The sequence below is a fragment of the Cebus imitator genome, unplaced genomic scaffold (genome assembly GCF_001604975.1).
Source record: "Cebus imitator isolate Cc_AM_T3 unplaced genomic scaffold, Cebus_imitator-1.0 Scaffold232, whole genome shotgun sequence".
NCBI classification, from domain to species: domain Eukaryota; kingdom Metazoa; phylum Chordata; class Mammalia; order Primates; family Cebidae; genus Cebus; species Cebus imitator.
In genome coordinates, this window is record NW_016107547.1 from 1966776 (window position 1) to 1992192 (window position 25417).

At 39.1% G+C, this 25417-nt stretch overlaps 1 protein-coding gene across 7 annotated transcripts in view; it reads left to right on the forward strand.

Moving 5' to 3' along the window:
* Positions 1–22474, forward strand: part of GRIA3 (glutamate ionotropic receptor AMPA type subunit 3) — a 316886-nt gene extending 294412 nt beyond the window's left edge. For 5 of the 7 annotated variants that reach the window (XR_001816157.1, XM_037727483.1, XM_037727484.1 and 2 more), the window contains 3 exons: positions 11659–11773; positions 14400–14647; positions 20262–22474. Coding sequence is in view for 6 of the 7 variants with exons in the window: in XM_037727483.1 (XP_037583411.1) it covers positions 11659–11773; positions 14400–14645 (361 nt within the window). In the remaining variant the exon portion in view is untranslated. Of the gene's footprint in view, positions 1–11658; positions 11774–14399; positions 14659–20261 lie in introns of all 7 variants that reach the window. The other 2 variants (XM_017497523.1, XM_017497522.1) reach the window with 2 other exon arrangements.
* The last annotated feature ends 2943 nt before the right edge of the window (positions 22475–25417 follow it).

Below are 25417 nucleotides of genomic sequence, written 5' to 3' on the forward strand. Positions count from 1 at the left end.
AAAAAAAAAAAAAAAATGGAGAAGGAGGTAGAAATGGCAGTAAAACCTCATTAATTTGGAGCCCTCTAATAATTTGTGATAAACTAGACAGGGACCACTCTACAAGTTAACTTTATATTATCAGGCATGGGGACAATAAAGGTTTGTTAAGCAAATGAAGAGTTTAAACTGGAATGTCAGTTGAATTTTTTCTTGAGAACAAACGCTTTTCCAATGTTGGAATCACTTATTAGATATAATCATATTCGTTACATATCTATCTGCTAAAGTAGTTCTCACTAGAATCTCCACTAAGGCAATGTTTTATAGTCAATTTGAATTACAAAATAGACTTAAAGTAATAACATTGTCATTCTTCAAACCTATTTTGTAATACAGGACTTGCTTTACTCATTCAGACAATCCTTTCCCTCTGTTCCTCCAAATCAGTAAGGTTTTACTGTATTAGCAAAATAGCTTGAGATTTACACTTCTTCACTGTGTCCCATCTCATTAACATGACAGTTGTCTGTTGAATATACCAACATTTCACAGAGAAAGTAAGATTCAGAGATGGTGATGACTTTGAGAAGGTCACACAGCTAATGCTGTCACAAATAGCTGCTGACTTCCAGAGTCACCACTTGTGATAATATTGCAGATGGCATTTTAGCACTACCACCTATCCAATGAGAAATGTGAATCTGATTGCATGTGATACGTTTCCATAAGAATCAGGTTTATTCACAACTACCTTGTTACTAGGCACATGGCATATTTTAGCTGTTCCAGCCCTCAGTACTGATTACTAAAAATGACAATAATCACAACGCCTGACATTTATAAGTGCTTTTGCTTTTTCAAAATACTTTCAGGCCTATTATCTCTGAAACCAGGAGAGGGAGAAATACCTGTATCACTTATCTTTCTGTCTCTCTCTCTCTTGCAACCTTTAAATAATGATAAATGGGCAATTATGTTAAGGCATTGACTTTTTCTTCCCTGACATGAGACATTATACATTCTGAGATTAGTCTAGAAAAGTCACCATACTATGGAAATAAACAGCAAATTTTCAGGCTATTGTAAATGTACATGAGCTTAAACTAATAAAACTAATATTTTATTATTTTATTTTATTTTATTTCTACGGATACAAGGGATTAAGAACCAGGTCAGTCTCTGAGGCAGCTCCTGAACCAGACTTACATGCTGGAACCAGAATACTCCTTGGTTTTACAAATTTCCCAAACCTGAGCTAATAAGACCTAAACAAAACAGACTTGATCGTTTCTTGATGAACTGTAAATGCACATGCAAGAATCATGTAAATTAGAGCCGTGGTTTGTGAATTTTTAACCTGCAAATCACCCTTTTGTGTTCATGCCTTATTATAATGTGTATGCAAATGCAGTAATTAAGAGCCAGTAGGTTGTTTCAATGATAAACCCAGATCACCAGGGGTTTGTGACATAGCCAGTGAAAGTCTATCGTTGTAAATCACAGCAGAATAGGGGATTTATTTGCAGAACTACCACATAGGCACATCAGCCTCCTTCTGCAGCTGCCTGTCTCCTCAAACATTTATGTTCTTATCCCCCCATCCACCCTACTTCATTCCCTTAATCTTGGGTAAAGGGCACCAGCTTGACTTTCCCATCTAGCCTTACCTTACTACAGAGTGTAGGGTCAGTGAAACAAGTTATTTGTGACTGAGGTGGAAAGTTCTTACAAACTCTACCCAACTTCACCCTAGAATTATACCAGACTTTAGTTCTCTCTAGGGATTAAAATAAACTCCCAGTGTCCATATATGCCATGATGAAAATCAGCACATGTGTGCTCTTGGCAACATTGGAACAGAATATTTAAAGGGACCATTCTGAACCCCTTGACTGCAATGAGAATTATAGGATAGGTGGGTGCCTTAACTTGAAAGGCATATAAGGAAATGAGGGAGGAGGATGGGCTGTGCAATTGAACCTCCATTATTTCAATAAATGGTAAGATGCTCGTTATGACTAATAGCATATTGACAGAGAAATGCAGTTTTACTATATCTTCAAAAATATATAGGAACTAGAATAAACTGACCAATGTGATGCTAGAAAAAAACTTAGGAAATTTGTTTAAATTGTTTCCAAAAAAATACCTGCAATTAAAATCAGTTGTGTTTCCTTTCACATAGGTGCTCTCAAGCTACCTAAAAAGAGTTTGTTCTCTGAAGAAATTAAAACATGTTCCTCCTCCCTATCACTAGCTATCTTTGTTTTTTTTTTTTTTTTTAATCCCATGCATTTGCTTAGCAAGCGTCCTATTCAAAGATAGTAAAAAGTTATACTCTCAGACAGCCCATTTCCAAAATCCCTCAGCTTCATATTTGGCAGAACATAAATGAATGAGGTTGTACTGTATTTCTCATTGGTGCAAATGAGATCTTCAGTTTTGTGTGTATTTCTTCTTCTTCCATGTATGTCTACAATTCTCCTCTCCTATGCACCGTCTCTTAACCACTTCTCTTCCACACCCAGAATTCTTTGACTTTCTTGGGCCATGGGTAATGGATATGAATCTGCATCTGCCTTTACCTGCAACAAAATGGACCTTTTATTGGCGGGAGCCATCCCTGAAGGTAGACATTTCGGATACTCAGGGTTAAGATGGATCCCAATGACTCTTTATTGACACTGTTATGTGTGTAGGCAAGAATCATTACAGATCGATGGCACTTCCTGGGTCTTAGCAGAAGTTCCTGTGAATCCCCAAGACTCTGGTTTGGGATCGAGGAGTAGGGTGAGTATATTACACTCTTCGTTGGTTTGCATGATTCTATGCTGGTACTGCCTCCTGGAAGTAAGAAGAACCTGACAGTTTTCTTTCCTGGTAGTCACTAAATTTGCTCCTTGAACTTACTCAGGTCTTCTTCCCAAGAGCAAATCCTCACTTTCTCTCACGTGGCTGCTTCAAGCAAGAGACCTGTTACCTTAAGAACTGAACCAGTCCAGTGGCTGCCAAAACCATTGATTTTGCCAAATGATGTTAAAGAATAAATTCCACCACCGGAAAAAAATGTAATCCAGAAAGAAAACATTTTTTAAAATAATTCCATTCTAATGATTTCTATAAAAATTGACTGTGGCATTAACATGGTTTCTATGATTAGGACACTACTATTGCCTTTAGCGTTATCCTGTTAACATGAATGTGTTTCTTATTGACAAATAATGGTCAAATGTCCAACACCACAGCTACAGAAAGAGCCACAGGGATGAAAAGCCTGAAGGTAAGAATGCTGTTATACAGTTGCCAAGAGGAAAGACACCATTACAGTGGCAGTGCAATGGTGTGTGTTTATTCCCTTTCCGCCCTTTGAAGACCAAATCATTCAGTTTCCTTTCATTTGGAGAGAAAGTTATACACAATCTCTGAAAGGTAGGACAGCCATGAAAAAGAAACATGAAAAATTTGATGTAATTGAAATATATTTGGTTAGGGTGGGAGTTGGGGTTGGTGGAACAGGGTGGGGGCAAATTGCTTTTATGAACAATTGAAATTCATTCTCTTTTGACTTTCTAGAGAGCGGTATAGCATTTGGCCCTTGGCACATGAGGCTGATCCCCATTGATCAGAAGTGGCAAAAGTGTTGTCCAAGTGCTGGATTCACCTTTTTGCTTAATTTCATCTGGCATTGAAGCAAATATTACTCAAAATATAGACCTAAGGCAATGGCATCATATATATACATATATATATATATATATATATATATATATACATATGTGTATATATATATCTCCTGTCTAACATCACTGCTGGAAGTGCAGATGTGATGTGTAGATGCTAGAATGTATGCTAAAAGAGGGTGGTATACGCCCTGGCATGGCAACCAGATCTGATTTCAGATCTGATATATAGACTTCATTTGTTGCAATCTAGCTAAAACCGGTTACTTTTCTATGAGTTTAGCTAAAACTGATTATTTTTCTATGAGTCATGGTCAAGGGATGACTATTGGAAATAAAAGAGGATGTTGGCACCCATCAGATGGAACTCTCAATGCATATTTTGCCTAGGATCAGGGGAATGAGTTAAATGTCTTCAGAAACATTTATCATATGAGTTTCTGGTACAGATCTGTTTCTCTCTTCTCACTCTATGCTTCTCTAGGTGACATTGCAATGAACTAAGGAAAACACACTTATACATAATAAAACCCAACCAAATTTTATAGTTTGATTTTTTTAATGGACCTTAAAACAGAGTTTTCAAGTGAATTCATACCAACTATGTGTCTGAGCAAGTGTCTATGGCCACATTTTGATCAAAACTTAGCATTTTCCCTGAGCCCCTTCTCTCTGTCAGGGACAAATTGGGAAAGAGGTCTTTCCAGACTCTTGGGTTCAACTTATAGATGGAGAAGTTGAACAGAGGTCCAGTTTGGCAGTTCAGTAGCAATCTATCAGTGAAATACACAACCTATGGAATCAAGGAGTCTAATGCTTGGTATTTGAGAGGCTGTAATTTAGAAATGCCCCACTGGCTTTACCCATATGTGTAAGAGTTGCTTCTGGGGCTGCTGCTGCAGCACAGATACTCATCAACAGGTTTCAATCACTAATATTGTTAGGCCCTTAGTAAAATGACTCACAGCTTTCAACTCTTAATGTTATATGCATGCATTACTGAATTTGTTCTTTGCACTAGTACTAAATTATACCAATAGCAAGGAGTTAAATAGATTTGAGCTACATTCGTGAACTACATGGATATAAATACTCTGTCAGAGATGGCTTCTAGCAGCTAAGCACTGCATAACTGCAAATCATTGTAGCTGCCCTTGTTAAATGAGGATCATTTGGGTTGCCAGAATTCAGTAATGCCAGCAGTCATATATGCACATGCTCCCAGGCTGTGCAGAAAGCCCAGGCTAATCCAAGGATGGAAAGATTGAAATAAAATCCTCATTTTCCTGGAATCCTACATTCAGGAACCCCTGTGAAAACAAGGGGATAGAGATTTGTTTTAAAGGGCTTCAGACACTAGTGTACTTAAGGGCATATTCTGAACTGCCATGGCCTCAAACAGCTGCTATATAGAGAGATAAATCACTTCATTATACATATCCCAGGTTAATCTACAGAAAGGAATGTAAAGTACCACAGAGTAAATTCTTTCATTCAGCAAATGTTCTTCTTTTGCTTGATCATCAATATGGCTTCAGCTTAATAAAGCAAAACCAACCTGGGAAGAGATGTCTGTGACTGCCTGCCTGGACATGCTTGTTATATCCCAGGTGATTGATGCTGGGGCTTTTCCAGAGAATGCTAGAGAAGCAAGTGAATGATTGGGAAAGATTCCTTGTCATTGTGAAAACCTGAAACATCTTCAGTAAAAGAGCCAGAAAAAGAAAGGATGGCTGTTGTCCTTCCATTGGGCCAAAGATATTTCTAAAAAGTTATTCCCCAAAAATCACTAGATACCAAGAAGCAAGTGTTAGTAACTTAGAGCAAGGGTTTGGATAAGGGATAGGGTGAGATAGGGGCTTCCAGCTTAGGTTGTGATAAGTTTTCATTCTCATCATCCAGATAATGTGTTGTCAGAGCAGATTTCTAATTGACTGTGTGAATCCACCATCCTTGCTCATATATTTCTTTTACTTCTCTGTGATCTCCTTGTCTTTCTCCATAACCTACATATTTACACATATGAGGACATAGGAGGAAGATAGATACACATATATCTATCTCTCCTAAGGGTACCATTGAGGGTCTTCTGGAATCATTAATTAAACAGACATTTGCTGTTTAGGTGTCCCTGATCCGAAAGGAAAAGTGAAGCCATTTAGAGTAGCATATATCCCATAGTATTCAGGGAACTAAATCATACTACACGTAGGTTCTGGTATTTTTCAGGCCCAGAACCATATTGACAGTACAGATTCCTCTCTTTACCCTTCCAGGATCACCAGATTATTTCACAGAATCAACTTGATAATTAATTCACAAGACCCAATTTTCCTTCTTTTCCCCTAAGCTCAGCAGCCTCACAACACTCTCTCACCATTTCTTTGTTCATAATAAGGAATCCAATCTGATTCTAAGCTAATTTATTTACTATTTTAAGTATTTCCTGAAATTAAAACTTTAAAATAAATTAAGCAATTCTTTTGAAATATATCAAAAGTTATATTTATTTTATTTTTTTTAAATTAAGTTTCTACTTTCACCGAAAAAAAAATCAATGGCATTCTTATCCTAAAGCTGTCTCTACGTAAGGTTGGCCGTCACTGAGATAACATTGATTCTTTAAAATGGCTGGTTCGTACAATCCAGGAACTGAGGCTGAAGTCCAGGCGACCACCAGCTGGCAGGTGGAGGCCTTGGATTGTGAATAGTCTTAGTAGCTGAGTTAGTGCCAGGTGTGGATGGTAGAGATAAGCAGAAATTTTTATAATCCAATAATGTTTTCTTCAAAAATAGATCTCATTATCAAAGTATTATGAATTACATTAGGAGCCCCTATAAAAAAACAGACATGTAATTCCATGACTGTTCCCCACACTGAGGAATCATTCATTGAGACACAAGTCAGCATTAACTTCACATACTTTTAAATGACTATATAATTCCCATTTCTCTTACTCTCTCCATCTGGTCAACAATCTATATGCATTTTTATGGCTTACATGCCATGAAATGTTTTCTTAGGGGAACCTTACACTCTTGCACCCCATCTCAAACATTTTTTTGGACAAAATAGAACAAAGAGTTGTAGTTTATAAGTATTTACTCTTTGTTTCATTTCTCATTTCTCAGAAAGATTTGTATTTTAACAAAGCATATCACTTAAAGACGTGAAATTCTCACAGAGGAATTTCAGCTGCCAGTGAGATAAATATTTTTGGACAGAGGGATGTTCCCAGTCCCCCTGAAATTATGTCACAAAACCTCCTGTTTTCTCCCTAAGCCTGCTGACCCATGACTTTGTCTTAGGAGGGCTCTACTCAGCAAAAATTTCATAGCAAGCCCTTCAGAGGGGAGAATGCCTGACTAATTTCCACAATAGGAATCTGACCTACTTTAATTCTTTCTGTTCTCTATTGAGGTGAGTACAATAAATATTTCTGACTTATAATTCTCTTAGGTCCCAGTTAAGGGCCTGCAGTAATTGCTCTGAAACATTACACTGGAGACATATTGCTGCACCACAGTAAAAGGCCCCAGCTGCAAAATACACCTTTGCTAGGTTGATAGTTACTTGGAATATGGGGGTCCCTAAAGGAAAATAAAACTATCACAAACATCTAAGCCTAAAGAGCAAAAATAAAGAGGGATGCTACCCTTTTGTGTATTCCATTGGACAATGTACAGTACAGAGTTCAGTGTATATTAATTGGCCTTTTGACCTGCCCCATAAGTTGCTGCACAGGCTTGTGCAAATTGTTTAACCTATCTGTGCCTCAATTTCTTTATTTATTAAATAGACACCATAAATCTACCTTCTTAGGGTGATCATTAAACCTAACCAATAATTATAATCATAATAATAAATATGTAAATATACTAGGTTGGAAAACAAAGTATTAAAAGAATTATTGATTTGACAAGTATTTATTGAGAAAAATATCCCAAATGGTGATACAAATATATAAGCCATGTTCCCTACCCTTGAGAAGCACACAGTGTAGTGGGAGACAGAAGACATAGGCATAAATGATAAGGCAAGGTAGAAGATGATGGAGGAGACAGAAAACATTGAAAATCAAAAATGGCTTCATGGAGAAAATGACATTCAAAATGATCAAATGCCCACCTATTTCCACTTACTTCAATTTAAATACCAAAGTATAAGAGTGTGACTGTGTGTGTGTGTGTGTGCGTGTGTGTGTGTGTGTGTGTGTGTGTGTGTTGGGTAGAGGGTGTCAATACCTTCAGTTAGTTAGATTGGGCTAGGTAACACATCTAATAAGTTACAGTAAGAAAGAAAATCATGTGGACAAAAGCAGTTTTCCTCTGCCATCTCAGAAATTTAGTCTACCCCACAGCAACATAGAGTTCTAGGAGATTTGGATTTTAAAGTACTTTCTTTTCTTGGCATCTATTCTAACCTTGTTAAGCGGTATTATCTGTGATTTCTGATTACAGCTTTTATGCTTGTTGGCTGTGCTGCTGCTTGAAATGTTTGTTTTTCTCCCTCATTTTTATTTAGAAGTTCCCAAAAGCATACTGGTTCCCTGCCAGGTTTCATAAACCCTGTGATTATTTTTCTGATCCAAGACTAAACTTCTAAGAGTAGGTCATTTGTCAGAATTCTCTAAAGTCCTACAGTATCTCATAGGAGGTCTGGATACTCAAAGGCAGGATCTCTCAACTTTGACACTGCTGACATTTGGTGCCAGATAATTCTTTGTTGTGGGGGTTGTCCTGTACATTATAGGGTATTTAGCAGCATCCTTGGTCTCTCCCCACTGGATGCCTGTAGCATCCACCCCGCCCAGGTGTGACAACAAAAAATGACTCCAGACATTGCCAAATGTCCTCTGGAAGACAAAATGGCCTCTGGTTGACAACCATTGCTCTAAAGTAACCTACACTGTAATGGTGTAGGCCATGGGAGTGAAGAGCAGTTACTAGCCAGTCTGTAGAAGCCACTAGATGGTCTAAGGCAGGGATAAGGCATTGTTCAGAAGTAAGATGCTAAGTCACTGATGTACTGAGTCTGGGTTTTGGCAAGAGTGGACAGTGGCAGCTCAGCACAGGAATAGCCTTCCCTGCTCCAAAACCTGTGTTTCTCAAATGTTTTGTCCCAGGAACGCTCTACACTCTTAAAGACGATTAAGAACCCCAAATAGATTTTATTTATGTGCGTTATGTCTATTCATATTCACATCAGAAATTAAAACTGAAAAATTTTTAAATAATATATTCATTGATTCATTTCAAAAAATAATAAACCCAATATATGCTAACATAAATCGTATACTTTTATGAAAAATAACTATTTTCCTAAAAAAAAGAATAGTGAGAAGAATGGCACTGTCTATATTTCTGTAACTCTCTTTAATATCTGGTATGATATAGAGAATGGGATTCTCATTTCTGCTTATTCAATCAATCTATTGTAATTTTACCCATCATATGGTCTCCAGGAAACTCCACTGTACATCAAGAAGGAATAATAGTGAGAAGGGAAAATAATGCCTTAGTATTATAAAAATAGTTTTGACCTCACAGATCCTTTGATGAAAGTCGTTCAGGGATCTTCCAGGGGTTCCTGGACCACACTTTGAGAATAACTGCTCTAAACTGACATGCCACACTTTTATGAATGTAGTTCACTTAAGGGTTGATAAAGTTCTTTTGAAACAAGGATCTCTAGGGGCAGTGAAATCTCTCCGTTAGACCTTAAGTATGAGTATCTTTAATCAGAGTGCTCTGTTCCTAAGATCTGGTGAGCAGCAGTACTGAAGAAACTGAATGAAGTAGTTTGAAGAACATAGTATCTGGAGGGAGAACAGGACCGGGTAAGGGCTTAGTCAGGGAGCAGTGTGAGGACACTGGGCCCTTTGCAATAAGAAAATAGGAAGCACAGAAAGGAGGAAGAAATTGCTTTGTAATTTCTCCTATGGTCCCGATGAGCCCAGTCACCCATATGCCATTGGAAAGCAGCTTCCACTGTATGCCAAGCTAATTGCTACATTGCTGAGGCTGGTGCGAGTGCCTGGCTTAAGGCATAGCATTGCAGAAGTGGTAGTGATGGGACAACAACAGGGGAGAGGGAGAGAGAGAAGAGCGTCAGGCAGTAGAGAATAGGGGAGAAGGCAATGCCAACAGTAAAATCAGGGCCATCGATGGCCCGTCTGCCCTTTAAAAGTCTGACTTAACTTTCACTGCCAATGATATCTTAAAGAGGCTCAAAGTTTTATTTGAGTATATTTTTAGTGCTCTGCATTCCAGTCAACCAGTTAGCATTTGAGAAGCCTGAGGTTCCGAGCATTGGTTAAAGGAACTTGTTTAAAGTATAAAAGGATCCCAATTTCCTGGTGAGATACAAAATCCAAATATTCTGGCTGCCAGGCACTGAGCTAACCAAGAAAGTTACCTCCCTGACACTAAAGATTTATAGTTATTCAAAACTCAAATACTCTGAAATTGCATTATTTTAAAATGATTATGTATTTCTCAGAATATCTGAAGATAAAATGGCCCCTCTGTTTTAAATAGCAAATGAGAGAAGAAAGAAAATAGGCTTAGGGACTTGTTATGACAGAGGCCAGATCTTTGCGACAATAGCAAGTCTTATAGTGACTGGATGTGTTAGTGGGTCCAACTTATCTAAAATAGGCTAAGAAATTGTTATGGCATGTTCACAGTTCCATAAATTTGTCTGCCTTCCTATTTTTAAGTTAGTGACATTCAGACCGACATGCACTAGTATTTGGCAATATTGCTCCCATGAATCTGAACACACAGTTTATTGCCTCAGAATTATGCCAGCCTCTCTACATGGTGTATTTTTTATCCAAAGTCATTCAAGATTCTTCATTTAAGATCTAATCGCTCTAGAAAGAAGACAGGATAAAGGTCATTATTCCCATTTTACAGCTGAAGAAATGTATAAGGGAGAAAATCTTTATCCTAGAACCAGTAGGGTTTCACACACTTGCCCAGTGGCTCTGAATGCAGTCCTTATATTTTAAGCAGTGAAGGACTAAGGAGCAGGGGCTTGGCCTCCTGGGGATATATATTAGCCTCTTAGTTAGGGGTCTTATCTTACTAGAACCACTAAACTGTTTTTCTACAGCATTACCCCACAGTGGCAGAGTCATTTTGCTGGTTTAGGTCCTGCCATATTAATAATCCATTTTGAAACAATGTGGTTTGCCACCTGCTGATCTAAGTTAACCACAGACATGTGTCCATATCAGAGAGATAGCCAATCAGTAACTCAAAAACAATCCATAGATCAGTTTTTACATTGTTGAAAATACTTCCCTTATCCAAAACAGAAGTCCACAATATACCTTTAATACTAAGGCCAGTATGTGCGTAAGCATTTAGACTACATGTTTGTGGAGTAAGGACATGTATGTAGTACAGTTCTTTCTGAGATCATTTTCAGCTGGGCAACAGACTTGTGTGGTAAAGGACAATTAATTAGAAGGCATGTTACTTAAGTAGACTCTATTTTCAGTTCTGTTCAGATTTGTCTATTTGTCTCGGCCCATAATATGGAAACACCTCCCCTTCTAGGTCTGTCCTTTTCCTGACTCCTCCATAAAATTTGCTTTCTGTCTGGAAGTACAACAAGACACCCAGTTAGATCAAACCGAACACACCTCCTTCACAAAGCTACTGCAAGCTGCCGCCGACGATTGTCACTGGAGGGGAGACCCTCCTCACCACACACAGCCTATCTGAGGAGTGCCTTTTTTTCTATCCTCATTATTTAACAGTGTGTGCCGATTACTCAAAGCGATATGGGCAGGCCCTGGTAAATATAGCGTTGCTGTAGTGTTAACTTTTTATAAGGTAATGCTCAGGTTGCCTGCAGTGTCTAAAATTACTCTGTGGCCAGGGCCCCCTGCTTTATCGCTTTCTATAGTTTTAAAGTAGTTTGAAGCTTGAATAACATAAAATAACATAATATAATGTTATTTATGTTATTTCCCACGTGAAGAACGCCTGTAAACCTTGCAGTATTGAAACTCAGTGAACAAGGCATCTTAGACAAGCTGAAAAACAAATGGTGGTACGATAAGGGGGAATGTGGAGCCAAGGACTCCGGGAGTAAGGTCAGTCGCTGAAGGTCTTTTTGTACTGATTAGCAATCACATTTTGACCCACTGTTTATTTTCTACCCTAAAACGGCTTTCCTTCCCAACACACACTCCCTGACACAGTGGGACCCCTTTATAACAACAGCGCTAAAGGAATAAGACAATTGCCAGCCTCAGAGGCCTGCCATGTGACATCAATTGTTGACTCTATGGAGCTGTTACTATGATTAGGAAACTCAGTCTGGTCTATTGCATTTCCAAAGCTATAAAATAACGAGCTGTGTTATAAGGGGGTTTTACTGTATTTCACATTTCAAAAGTTCAAAGAGAAAATATAACAACAATAACAACCACCACCACCAAAAAAAAAAAAAAAAAAGACTTATTTGTGACAGTACTTTTTCTTAACCTCTTACAGTGTCAGAGACTTTGTAGTTATAAATGTATTTGTTATTAATATATTATGTCGATCCCATCTGAAAACAGTCAAACAAATAAATAACAAAGACTGGTCTCTGTAAGCAGAATGATTAGCCTCCTGCCAGCTGCTGTTGTATTGAGTTCAGCATTAATTTGGATCTCGAATCTCATTAAGTCTGTCACATTTCTCTCTTCCAAAGGTGTCATTTGAATCTCTGTACGTAATACTTTTAAAATTTAGTCGCATGCTCCTTAAAAGTATACATTGTCAGGATAACATCACATTGATAAGCATGAAACACTCTTCCCCGCCTCCTTCCTGCCCCCCTTCGCTCCCCTAAGAAAGTTCTTTTTAGTTTCAATTTTTGCCTTTCCTTTTTTTGGACTAATATTGTGGTATCAGTTAATTCATTTCATGAAATGCCACTCATTTTCCCCGTGCAATGAACCATTTTGCTACTGGTTTTCTACATCCCACATCAGGGAATTCTGTAACTCTTGTGAAACTTAAATAATACATGGAACTTTAAACTGTTCTTCTCGCTACAGCTTACATGGGTTATGTGAATGGATCTCTCCCCCCATTAAATATCACATACATATAAAAATCTAATGGCAAAGGAAGGGTTACCAGAAATTGGTCTGTTTCCCAATGGACTGTGGAACATCCTTGCAGATAGCTTCAGCAGCCTCCTTAAAGAGATAATTAAATGTTTCATATGTGATAGAAATTATTACTACTTGTCTAGCTGTCATTCATCCTAGAAGAGACTATTTGCAAGGTTGTTGTGAATATGAGACATTCCCACACCCCGTTTCTGAATGCAATTCAATTTCAATTGGACTTTTTATTAAGGTAAACAAGTACAGGACTGGCTCCTATGAAAATAGGATCAGAAGGACATGGCCATATTGTCTTTACTTTTAATTATTTAAATGATACGAAGACCAGCTGAACCAGAGTGTTGAGTATCAGCAATGGCCATCATCTTTTCACCGTGTTGTCACTTAAATAAGATGCTCAAAATTCACTGGCATAACAATTTGAGTGTTCCATTCAATTACACTCAGCAGCAAAATGGTTACATTCCCTCTAAAAAGACTACAAATTGCTATTTTATTTTATTTCTTCTTCAAAGAAAGACTCCTGGCCCTTGGTGTGTCCTACCTCAAGGTAGGGCTCAAGACACCAACTTTTTTCTTTCCATTGTTCAGCAATTCAGTTTTTGCTTTTTCATACAGGCAGATAGCTTAGTCAGATTTGCACAGTTTGACCTGAAAGTCACTGACCGGCTTCCTCAATTTTCCCCCCTTGTTAAATAGAAAGCAAATAAGTGTAATTTTTAAAAATTATTCTCTACATTCCCTGGAGTAAAAGCTAAAAATGAGCTGGATTTTTTAAAAAATTATCATCTCCTGGAAAAGCTTTCTGATTTCTATGGAGCCAATCTAGGACCCCATGGATCCTCCTGACAGTTTCCTTAAACTCTCAGGAAAATGGAATGGAGTCAATTCTTTGTGCTGTGCCCTTATTCCAGCAACACAAAGACTTGCTGCCCTGATTTTAACTAGGATGAGGATTTAGCAGCCAATCTCCAAAGGAAGCAATTTCTCAGCCACCGGGGGAAAGAGGAGAGAGTTAACCCTTTTTAAGCAAACCCTCGTAAAATGACTTCCCAGATAAGAATAGTAGGAACCTCTAATATTAGCATGTCGTATCTTAAAGACTAGTTGTTCACAAAGTTTCTCACAGGCAGAGCAAGGGAGAAAGGGGTGTTGCGGGGCAGAGAGGGGAAAGAGTGCTTCAAGTTCCCAAATGAAAAGAGTGTTACATTTATAGAGATTATGTCACAGCTCAACTCTGACAAATGGTGTTTATTGAGGCTGGCAGAGGAATAAATTATGCTTGTGTTTACTCTCTTGTTCCCATGGCCAAGTGCTGTTATATTAATTGTTGAACATCACTTTTAGGCACTAAGGGATATAAGGAGTCAAGATAAAAGGACATTTAGGTGAGGATAAAGACTGTCAACAGAAGCACAATCTACCGTCTTGCTGGTCATTGCAAAACATTAGCCAGTTGCCAGAGTTGAGTCCTAACACTTACATCAATGTTTAGTAATTTTACAATTTAGAACTACCCTATGCTGTTGTAATATATGATAATGTTCCATTGCCTTTGTTTTTCCCAAGAACTAACCACATTGTTCATTTCTCTTAGGACAAGACCAGCGCTCTGAGCCTGAGCAATGTGGCAGGCGTTTTCTATATACTTGTTGGAGGTCTGGGGCTGGCCATGATGGTGGCTTTGATAGAATTCTGTTACAAATCACGGGCAGAGTCCAAACGCATGAAACTCACAAAGAACACCCAAAACTTTAAGCCTGCTCCTGCCACCAACACTCAGAATTATGCTACATACAGAGAAGGCTACAACGTGTATGGAACAGAGAGTGTTAAAATCTAGGGGTACGGTTAAGGTCTAGTAAACTAATCAGCTTTACATTACTGTATGTCAATCTCTTTTTTTCTTTTTTTTTAAGTTTGGTTTATTGTTTAAAGCATTGTCTCTTCTTTGCAACCATTTGATTCTTTGAAAACAACGATTGTGCTTCTTGTCAGGCAGTGGTGCTTTTCTAATAGAATGATTGTAATTGAATTGTGGTCTGTGACCCAAAAGGAAAAGCAATTCTCCAGAGCGGCATTGTTCAATTGAAAATATATGCAAGCTACATACATGAGCCACGTGTACGATTTTAAATGCTCTAATAGTCACAAGTTAAAACGTAAAACAAGTGAATTTAATTGTGATGATATATTGTATTTAGTCCAACATATTCAAAATAAAATCATTTCAACATGTTATCAATATTTAAAAAACGAGAAATTTTACATTCTTCACACTAATCTTGGAAATCTGAGGTATATTTTATACTTATGGTACATCTTGACTCATATTAGTTACATATCAAATGTTCAGTAGTCATACATGACCAGTGGCTACCGTGTTGGACAATGAATCCCTAGAGAGAGTAGCTGCTCTGGAACAGACATTAAAATTAGGAACACAAGTGAGGCACTGCCACCTCAAGTAATACAGCACTTCCATAGGGAGAGGTGGTTCTTTTAAGTAAACAATGTATTAAGTCCGAGATAATTTTCTTAAGCTTTGAGTTCTTTCGTTGTCCCTTCCTTGGAACTGATGCGCAGGTAATTGTCTCTCAAAGGACAGTCTAGGCTCCCTGCTGCTAGCCAAGCCCTAATTCATATTTCAATGAACCTGAGTGTTGCCACCTTGACTCTGGCAAATACAAACTCCACCAATAATTCAGACATGTTCAAATGCAAGCTTGAATTAGGATAATGTCTCCATTCTGGACGTTTTTTAAAAGAATATACTCTTGTTACTTTAAAGTGCATCTGTCATCACTAAAATGCCTATCTGAAGTGGAACAGAACAATAAGCAACTTCATACCCCTTATTTTAGGCGATTTTGCCCTCATGAGTAATTGTCAATATGCTAAGATTTCTACAAGTGCATTTGTGGTTTTTTAATTTTTTTGTTTTTGGGGTTTTGGGGGTTTGTTTTGCTTTGTTTTGTTTTTGAGACGGAATTTCACTCTATCACTCAGCCTGGAGTGCAGTGACACGATCTTGGCTCATTGCAACCTCGGCTCATTGCAACCTCCGCATCCCAGGTCCAAGTGATTCTCCCGCCTCAGCCTCCTAAGTAATGGATTACAGGCACACGCCACCATGCCCAGCTTATTTTTTTGTATTTTAGTAGAGACGGAGTTTCACCATGTTGGCCAGGCTGGTCTCCAACTCTTGACCTCGAGTGATCTTCCCGCCTCGGCCTCCCACGGTGCTAGGTGCTAGGATTACAGGCATGAGCCACCACACCTGGCTGCATTTGCATTTTGATCTTCTTATAGTTCACATTGTAGATTTACATTCAGCCAATTTTTAAATAATATTTCACTCAAATAAATCATTTGCCTTGGTCATGGAAAACATCATTTTGTCCAGCGAAGTTGCTGGTTGTTCTTTCTTCTTGCCTTTGCCACAACATGTTCAGCACACTGCACCAATCTGCTGACAGTGTTCCCATTGCACTGGTGGATGTACAATACATGGATTCATCTGTAATTGCATTGTTTGCATGCAAGCATTTAATGTTTCAATGTGCTTAAAATGTTTTACTCTTGAGTAGGTGCTATAGGCCCATTACAATATTAGTACATGATCCATTTTCAAAGTGATCCATTTTCTTTCTTTAGCCTACACATAGGCATGCTTGCCGGACATGAGCAATTCCAATCCCACTTAATTATCCCACATTTTGAGGTTCTGGTATCCAAATAAATAATACACCTTAAATTTGTGTAGCAGTCATCCAAGTGCTCTCACATCTATTGGCTTATTCGAGATAAGACAGATCAGGCAGTTATCAGTAAGACCCAGCCCATCAAGTGACTTACTCAAGGCAACACAGTTAGGTAGTGGCAGTTCTGGGACTAGAACCCAGCTCTTCTTCTGCCTATAGCCATATTCTTTGCTAAACCATGCTACTTCTAACCATCCATGGCCTGATGTCCTCAAGGAAACTTGAAATCCTAATGGTATCCTGTCAAATGGAGAGCAGATCTTGAGTTTCTGTTCCTCTTGTCCACGAAAAAAGTCTTGAGAAACTTCAGCAAGCCTCCATATGTCCCATTCCTTATGCATTCCACACAAGATTGAATATTCAATCACTCCTGCTTTCCCCAGAAAGAATCCTTCTGAAGCAGAATTATATCAGGGCTCAGGGTCACATGACCTCCAGACTCTTTTTATCAACTATTCCATCTGAGAATTTATGTCCCTACTACCCAAATACTATAGCCTCAGACTCTTGTTAAAGCCCCAGAGCAGTATTCATTAAACATTAGTGTGCATGCGACCCATGTGGGAACCTTTTAAAAATATAGATCCTGATCCAGCAGGTCTGGGATGGGGCCTGAGAGTCTACATTTCTCACAAGCTCCCAGGTCATGCAAATGCTGCTTGTCCCAGTAGTAGAAAGATTCTAGAGAAAATAATCTCAGAGAATGTAACTTAAGAAACGAAAGAAAGGGTCCGGACACAGTGGCTCACGGCTATATCCCAACACCTTGGGAGGCCAACATGGGCGGGTCACCTGAGGTTGGGAGCTCAAGACCAGCCTGACCAACATGGAGAAACCCTGTCTCTACTTAAAAAAAAAAAAAAAAAAAAAAATTTGCTAGACGTGGTGGTACATGCCTGTCATCCCAACTACTCAGGAGGCTGAGGCAGAAGAATTGCTTGAACCCGGGAGGTGGAGGTTGCAGTGAGCCAAGATCGTGCCATTGCACTCCAGCCTGGGAAACAAGAGCAAAACTCCATCTCAAAAAAAAAAAAAAAGAAAGAAAAGGAAAGGAAAGAAAGGAAGAAAAAAGCAAGGGAGAGAAAGAGTGATAGAGATACAGGAAGAAAGAGGAAGAAAGGAAGGAGGGAAGAAAAGCAGGAAGGCAGGAAGGAAGGAAATTAAAGGGAAGAAACTGGGATCAGTAAATCTTTGTTAGGGCATAATGTTGCCGTCCAAAACTGGAGGCCTGGAACATCAAACCTGAGGGGAAAGTCTCAGAAATGAATATGCCACAACTTCTGGCTTTCCTTTACTCATCTGAGTTAATTTACTTTTGTGAAGTAAAATTCAGGATAATTGAGGCAACAGCCACATTTTAGTAGACTCCAATGCCAATGTGGTTACAGCCCAATTACCTAGAACCTTGGCAACCATCTCTAGGGTGAAAAGAAAGCTTGGGAAGAGCATCTGAAAACAAATCTGTCCTCCAAGCCTGTACAAAGTCTCCAGACAAGAAGCAAAAGCCTCATAAGATGCCGGGAAAACCTCACTTGTGTTAGTCAAGAGGCGTAAAGCAAGCTGCTTTGAAATCTCTCTATTTTCCTCAGCCAATTTGGTGATGTGACATTAGGAGAATGTTGGTTAAGTGAAGACTGAGCTCTTCACCCATTCATCTTTTATTTCCCAAGAAGGTCTAGAATATCTCCTGGTGACTTCTAATTTGTTACCTAGTTATTAGGCTTGCAGTTCTCTGAGTTGGCCTAAATCTGTCAGGGTCTATCCAGGGGCACCAACATCAAGAGATACCCTGAGATTTTACTTCTATTACTAATTATCAGAGCCCACCTTGGGGATTTATAGTACCAGTAATTGTTCAGGAAAAATGACTCAGGGCAAATCACCTGTAAAATTATGATATAGTGAAATCTGGTTAATAGGATTTCACTATATCATATTTTTGCAGGTGATTTGCCCTGAGTCATTTTTCATTTTCTATGGGTGATAGTTACATCAGGATTACTGGATTTATTGTGGAAACATGTGCCTCGGCCTCAGATCATGTTTAGCTCCCACTAGGTAGCAGAACTCCTCTTGATTACATGGTTCCTCTCTGGGTTACTGACCAGCCACTGGAAGCGTAGCCTCCCAAGCACCCCTTGGCAGGTGACTACCCATCAAGCGTTCCACATTCACTGCACCTAGGGTTGACTCTGCTACTTGTTTTAGGAAATTATTTCTAATTTCCTAATTGCAGTTCCAAACTACTTCTGGCTTCTTTGGCTTCTTCAAAACTATTGTTGAAATCTCTGTTCTTTGCAAGACCTCAAGATGCCTGAAGTTAGGGAAATAATATTTTTGTTTTTCCTCTAGGAGCGTTCTGTTTAGTCATCCTAAAAATATTAGCAATATTAGCTTTGTTCATGCAGCCCATTTTCAAAGTGATCCACTTTCCTTCTGTAGCCTATGCATAGGCATGCTTACCGGAGACGTTTTTCGGCTTAGAACTCCCTTTATGTTAAGTAGGAAAAAAGCATTCTGGATAACCAAGGTGACGATGTTCTTTCTCCCAAGGGACTTTTACCTCAGTGATAATCCTTCATTTGTCCCATTTAAAAGCAGGAAACAGAGGCACTGAGAGGTTGGGCTCCTTTCCCAAAGCATGTCGCTAGTTAGTGATGTCCCATGCCCACTGGGGAGACAGGAGGAGACTTTGATCTTTCTGCCATAGATTTAAAAAACTTATCCAAGCTTCGGCGATAAATATGACTCAGGACTTAGGGGTGCCAAGAAACAGGTTTGTCTACTTTCATGTTAGTCTTATTCTACCCACCTAGGATGCTTTTGGCCTTCAGGTGCATATTTGACATTCTTCTTACAGATACTTTTACTCCAGGGCCAGTGGTAGATCATAATTATGTCAATCTTTTGGGATAAAATTCAGTGTTAACTTAGAAGAAAAACAAGTGTTTCGTTAGTGTAGAAGGAAAGGATAAAGAGAGGGATGTGAACTTGAAGAGGAGGTAAGAAAGTGTCCTACAGTATTCAGAGTCGGGGCAAATGAATCCCTGCACCAGTTAGTGCCTCCAAAAAGAAGACACTATCAGCATTTCAATCAGGCGCATAATGTCAGGTCAGAGGCCCCATTGATGCCAAGTCCCCTTGGTGGATATCCCTGCTCTGGCCTCTTCCTGGAATGTACTGTATCTTTAAAGTCCCAGTGCTATTTTCAGACTTTAGTAGCTAAGGTTGTAGGTATTAAGAGAAAAAATTGCTCACCTTTCTAGCAATAAGCAAACTATTTTCTTCTCACAGTTAAAATGGATTTGAATTCAATAAGCCATAGAATACTCTTTACCCTCTGTCCTGGGTAAACAATCCTTTGTTACAGTTTCTGCAATCAGAATACACTCTTTTTGTTCTCGTGAATACCTGTATTAAAATGCCATGGAAACTTTCTGGTATACCTACATCATAAGTGATTAAAGCCTTGACTTAAACTTCATGCAACACTGGCATATTCCTAAGTGCAATGCATACAGTAGAGAATGTAACCAGACCTGTCAGTCAGTCAGTCAAATAAATGAGGCGCAACCCCAGAAATGCCAATTTGAGAAAACAGCCACAGTTTTGTTCAAGATAGACTGAGCCATTATAAACTTCTCAATTCCTAATAGAAAGCCGCTTCAAATTTAAATATCCACTTGCCTTTGCAGATCCCTTCCCACTGGAGGCATGTGATGAGAGGAAATCACCGAAAACGTGGCTGCTTCAAGGATCCTGAGCCAGATTTCACTCTCCTTGGTGTCGGGCATGACACGAATATTGCTGATGGTGCAATGACCTTTCAATAGGAAAAACTGATTTTTTTTTCCTTCAGTGCCTTATGGAACACTCTGAGACTTGCGACAATGCAAACCATCATTGAAATCTTTGCTTTGCTTGAAAAAAATAATTAAAATAAAAACCAACAAAAAATGGACATGCAAGATTCCAGTATGTGAAAAAAATCTTATTAAGTCAATTCAACAAAAGCCATTCTTTGATACCACTGCAGAGTATTCAAACACCATGTTCTTTAATACACACACACACACACACACACACACACACACACACAAATTTAAATTCCAATTCAGCAAAGAGGCCCATCTAAGCTAAAAGAATTAATTTCTCCTGATTAAAAAGAAAAAATCTGTCTCCCAGTGTTTGGGAAGACGGACTGGCATTTCTTCTAGGATCTGCTGACCAGATGTTTTTGGTATTTCCTGTTGGTGGTGATGTTCTGTGCACCCTATTTCCTTTCAATGTTGCTGAAATGTGTATATCTTTAGAATGTAAATGCAACACTTAAGAAAATTCAAACACTTTGGAAAAGGGACTAAACAGTGACTTCTCTGTGTTCTTGAAATGGTTTTGTGAAAACGCTTTGATAACTTCCCACTCGATGAAGAGATTAACAGAGCTTTCGAAATTGACTTTGTGTGTAGCAAGGGAGGGAGCACTATCAGGATCTACCTCTTGGTGCTTTCCTAGAATGGATCCCGGGGCTTTCCAAGAAGTCTGGAATTTCAGCTCACAGATCTGTTTTTCTTGCTTCAGTGTGCATTTTAAGTCAATAGAGCTGCGTATTTAGCATTGAGGTGAGGGAAACGCTGCCTATACTCCCAGATGTGTTTAGAATATCTCAGAAACAACACTGTGTTTAGCTCGGCTTTCTCTGCTAAGTATGCCTTTCAAGTGTACACCACGGAGACAGGACCGCGTTGCAAGGTGGAACAGAGCAGGTTCAGACCAGTTTTCAGTCTGACTTTACTCTTGCTAGGTCTGTCCTACTAGCTGTTGCCTGCTACTGCCCATGGCTCTCCATCGGACTGCATGTGATCTTTTCTAGTTTGCAAAGACTAAAATGCATTCCCAAACCTACTGCTAATCTGAGGGCCTCAGCATCACTCCCAGATCCTTGCTTGGAGCAGTCTCTCTATTGACTCTCTCAGATCGCTCCACTGCTCCATAGGCTATCAAGTAACTAACTGCATACCTGCCGTTGGCATCATCAGAACAGTCTGAAGAAATAGTCTCCACTCACTAATTACCTCCTATATAAAGACGTATGCTTCCTGTAGTTCAGTAGTTTGCTCTCATCAGTAATGTGCTTTGGGAAGTTTCCAGACTGCAAAAACTAGGAGCTCGCATTCATTTCCCAAGTGTGACCCTTAGATGCTTTAGTTGACTCGCTGCATATTTGCTCTTGTCTTCAGAAAAGAAAGAAAGAAGTATCGTTCCAACGAAATGTTTCCAGAAAAGTGTAATATAAACTTTCATTCCAAAAATGGTGTCATAAGCAAATAACTCACTTGTCAAATTTCAAATGATATTGAACAAAAAAAGAAAGCTGTTGTGTTTTTGTTTTGTTTTGTTTTGTTTTCATGAAACTGTGATTTTCAACTTATGAATGCTATAATGTCCCAGCGCGGGAAGCTCACGCTGTGTGAACACGAAGTTGTATAAAACAAACCAACCAACCTACACACAAACGTTTTCATAGGCACTGTATAAAGAAAAATGTATGTTTATTAACTCAAATCAGTTTTTCAGAGAGGAAACTTCACTGAGATGAAGAGGCGGGTAAATTGGTTTGTTATTTAAAAAAAAAAAAACTTGCATGTTTAAAAAAACGTTGATTGCTTCAAATTTCTGCTACTAACTTCAAGCTATGGGAGTTTGGCAGTAGTCACTTGAGGATTCTTTTCCAATTCTTTTCTTTTTGTTGTTAAAGCTGTACTTCAGTGAACAGAAAAATTGCCAAGCAAACTAATGGCTGTAAAAGCGTAAATTGCATGTGTGGGCATAAATTACAGAGCCTCATTGCCATGAGGTATTGTACAAAGTTTTAATACATTTTGTAAATAAAATTGTAAAGAAAGAATTCTGTTTCTGTGCTTTGGCTAGATGTTTAAAGTTTACGTGGATGCAGATGCCAAGAAGTTATTCACTAACTGACTTCCCCTAGAAGCTTTGCCAATGATGTAACAGTCACCTTACTGGTGATTTTCACTACGGATTACTCCTTTCTTCACTCCAACTGCAACTGCAGTCAGGCTCAGACCCCTCAGCTTAAGCAAAACCTCCAAGACCTTAGATTAGTTTCACTTTAGGATCTTCCATTCCCATTCTTTGTCTCCTCCACCCTTTGGGGCTCCTTTCCAAAGGCCTGTCTTGGCTCTAAACTTGGTCTTCGATTCTCTCATCTCCACAACTCATCTCCCACAGAAGTGCCGAAATTCGGGAGTATTGACCTTCAGAAATACTCCCAATTACTTTCCTATGCCATCATAACATATATGTCCTAGTACTCTTAATTGCTTAGCTAAGTTTTGTGCTGCTGCTTTAATGACCAATAATAATTCCTAATTGGAAAACTTTTATTCCACCGAGGATCACTCATCTACAGTGGGAGAAGAAATAATGAATTTAGGACTATACTGATTTTAGAATCGTTCTTACAGAGAAATGAAAAGCTAATGATCTAGTCTGATTTGTAGATTCTGAATACGGAATACAACTTTATGCAATAAATAAAGCAAGTGTTTAAATGTACACCAGTTTGTATTATGACCAGCTTAGAGAACAGGGGATAATGATAGGAGGAAAACAGAGGGGATAGTTTGCAACTGAGCCAGAAAAGAAGGAAAGTACAGCTGACATGCTAGAGGAATAAAGGAAAAAAGATATCTGCGGCTAGGGAATTAGGAAGCAAGGAACACAAGAGCTTAAAAAAGAAGAAAATGGGAGTGGAAAAGGAAGACTGAGAAAATTCTGAAGTAAAGGCTGATATAATCACACTGTGGACAGCTTGGCCTACTGTAGACATCATCATAATTACTACCATTGTCACTGTGCTCTGAAATGCTAAATAGCTGTGAAGCCATTCACACTTCATAATTCTGCAACTGCTTTTTAAAATTCAGCAACCCGTGGCAGTCCTACCAGAAGACAATTGATTCTTGGGAGCAAGTTCAGTAACTAGATTAGAGTGATGGCCCCCTTGGGGACTGATGAAATCAGTTCATGTACCAATGTCCCTGGATCCTCCAAAATAATAGATTTATGTTTTAACAGCCACTTCAATTCCTTACCCCCAAAGGAGAAGTTAATCTCAGGTGCTCTGGCAGATGATAATGGAGCACTATTTTGGTTTAGGTGGGATTTTCTTTTTGTTTTTTTTTTCTCCTTGGAGGAAGGGGGAAACAAAAGGGGGTCCTTTTAGTATTTATCAAATGGAACTATAGGTAGTTAGAAATTTTGCTTATACATAGAGTCAGCCTTGCCAATCAGGTCTTCAATAATGTCTTGCATTTCAAATAGCACATTCTCCCTGTGCACAAAAGAAGAATGTCTCTTGGTCTCCTCATCAGTATTCTTGCCCTGCTAAGACTCACATCTGATCGCATTCAGTCAATAGAACAATCTTCAAACAGGAAGGACAAATGTATTTATGGAAACCTTAGTAAGATCATGGGAGAAATGTTGTAGCAAATTGTCTCCGTCCTATTGGATGAGGGAAAGGGTCAACTGCGACTTCAGAAAATGAACACAGAGGAGAACAAATTGAGAAGCAAGAAGCAAAACCATTATTCCTCAGAATTCAGACTCAATCAAGCAGAAGATGCATTAATATGCTATCTCACGAGGGTCAGGAACCATTTGTAACACAAACACCACAAAGCCTACTGTTACTGAGAGAGTTACTTTCAAAATCTGAGCTTTTCCGTGACTCTGGAGCATACTCCACTCCTTTTGTCCTCACCCTGTTGGAGTGAGGTTCCTGGGACCAGTTTATAATCAGATCACTTGGCAGACTTGAAACCCAGCAGCTGAGGTGTAGAACTCCCACAACTGAATTCAGATTCTCTCTTAGGAGAGAATGGTGGGTGGCACAAAGAATTAATGAAACCCGCCTCCAGAACTAAAAGTGCTATGAAGTGCTAGGAGACTTCCTGCACACCTAAGATCAAGAGTCACAGACAAGCCATTTACCTTCAGTGAAGACAGGGGCACTCAGGCTTTCTCAAAAGGTTTCCAGGGAGAGCATTGTTGTCAAGAGAGGATTGAGGGAGGCTTTAGGGGTTGATCACTGTCCCAAATCTACTGCCACATACTCAACATACTCAATGCGGAGCGTTCACAAATTCATTTGAATGGGCAAGATTCCCCAAGTTCTCTGACAGCCAATGTTATTATAACCAAACGTCACCTGGACAAGATGGTTGTGAGAGGGCATACACTCTCTGCCTCTCTTTGCCAGATGAGAAAGGAGCAATCTTGACCCCTGCCCTCAGAAGGCTTACAGTCTTGGTACAAGGTAGATGATGACTAAAAAGAATCTGCATTCATTTATGTCTATTGCTCTGCTCAGAAAAAATACTTTAAAAGCCCAAAAGGAAGAATTTCCCTTTGCCCCTTCAGTTGGATTTGCTCTTCTTCCTAATACAATCAGGGATGGGAGAATTAACTAAATTTTCCTTTGTGCCTCAAAAGCTGTGAGTCTTTGCAATTGAGGAGTCATGCGGAGCCCTGAAAGCATATAGCCGCTGAGAACTTCAGAATGACCACTTTCTTGCCAGTCTTTCTGACTTCTAAGCAGGAGGTATTTGCTTATATGTTGATTCATGATGTCCTAGCTATAAACGTGTAAAACAACCTACAATGACAGCCTAAGAAATAATCCTCTCCCCATGTCAGCAGCTTTGGAAAAATTACCCCAGTAGTGGCTTCACTGAGTTTCAATCCTATAGCAAAATGGTTGAATTACAATTTTCCTAATAAATATTCATTAAGCCTGAACAAGTCAATTAAAGCTCTGGTGGCA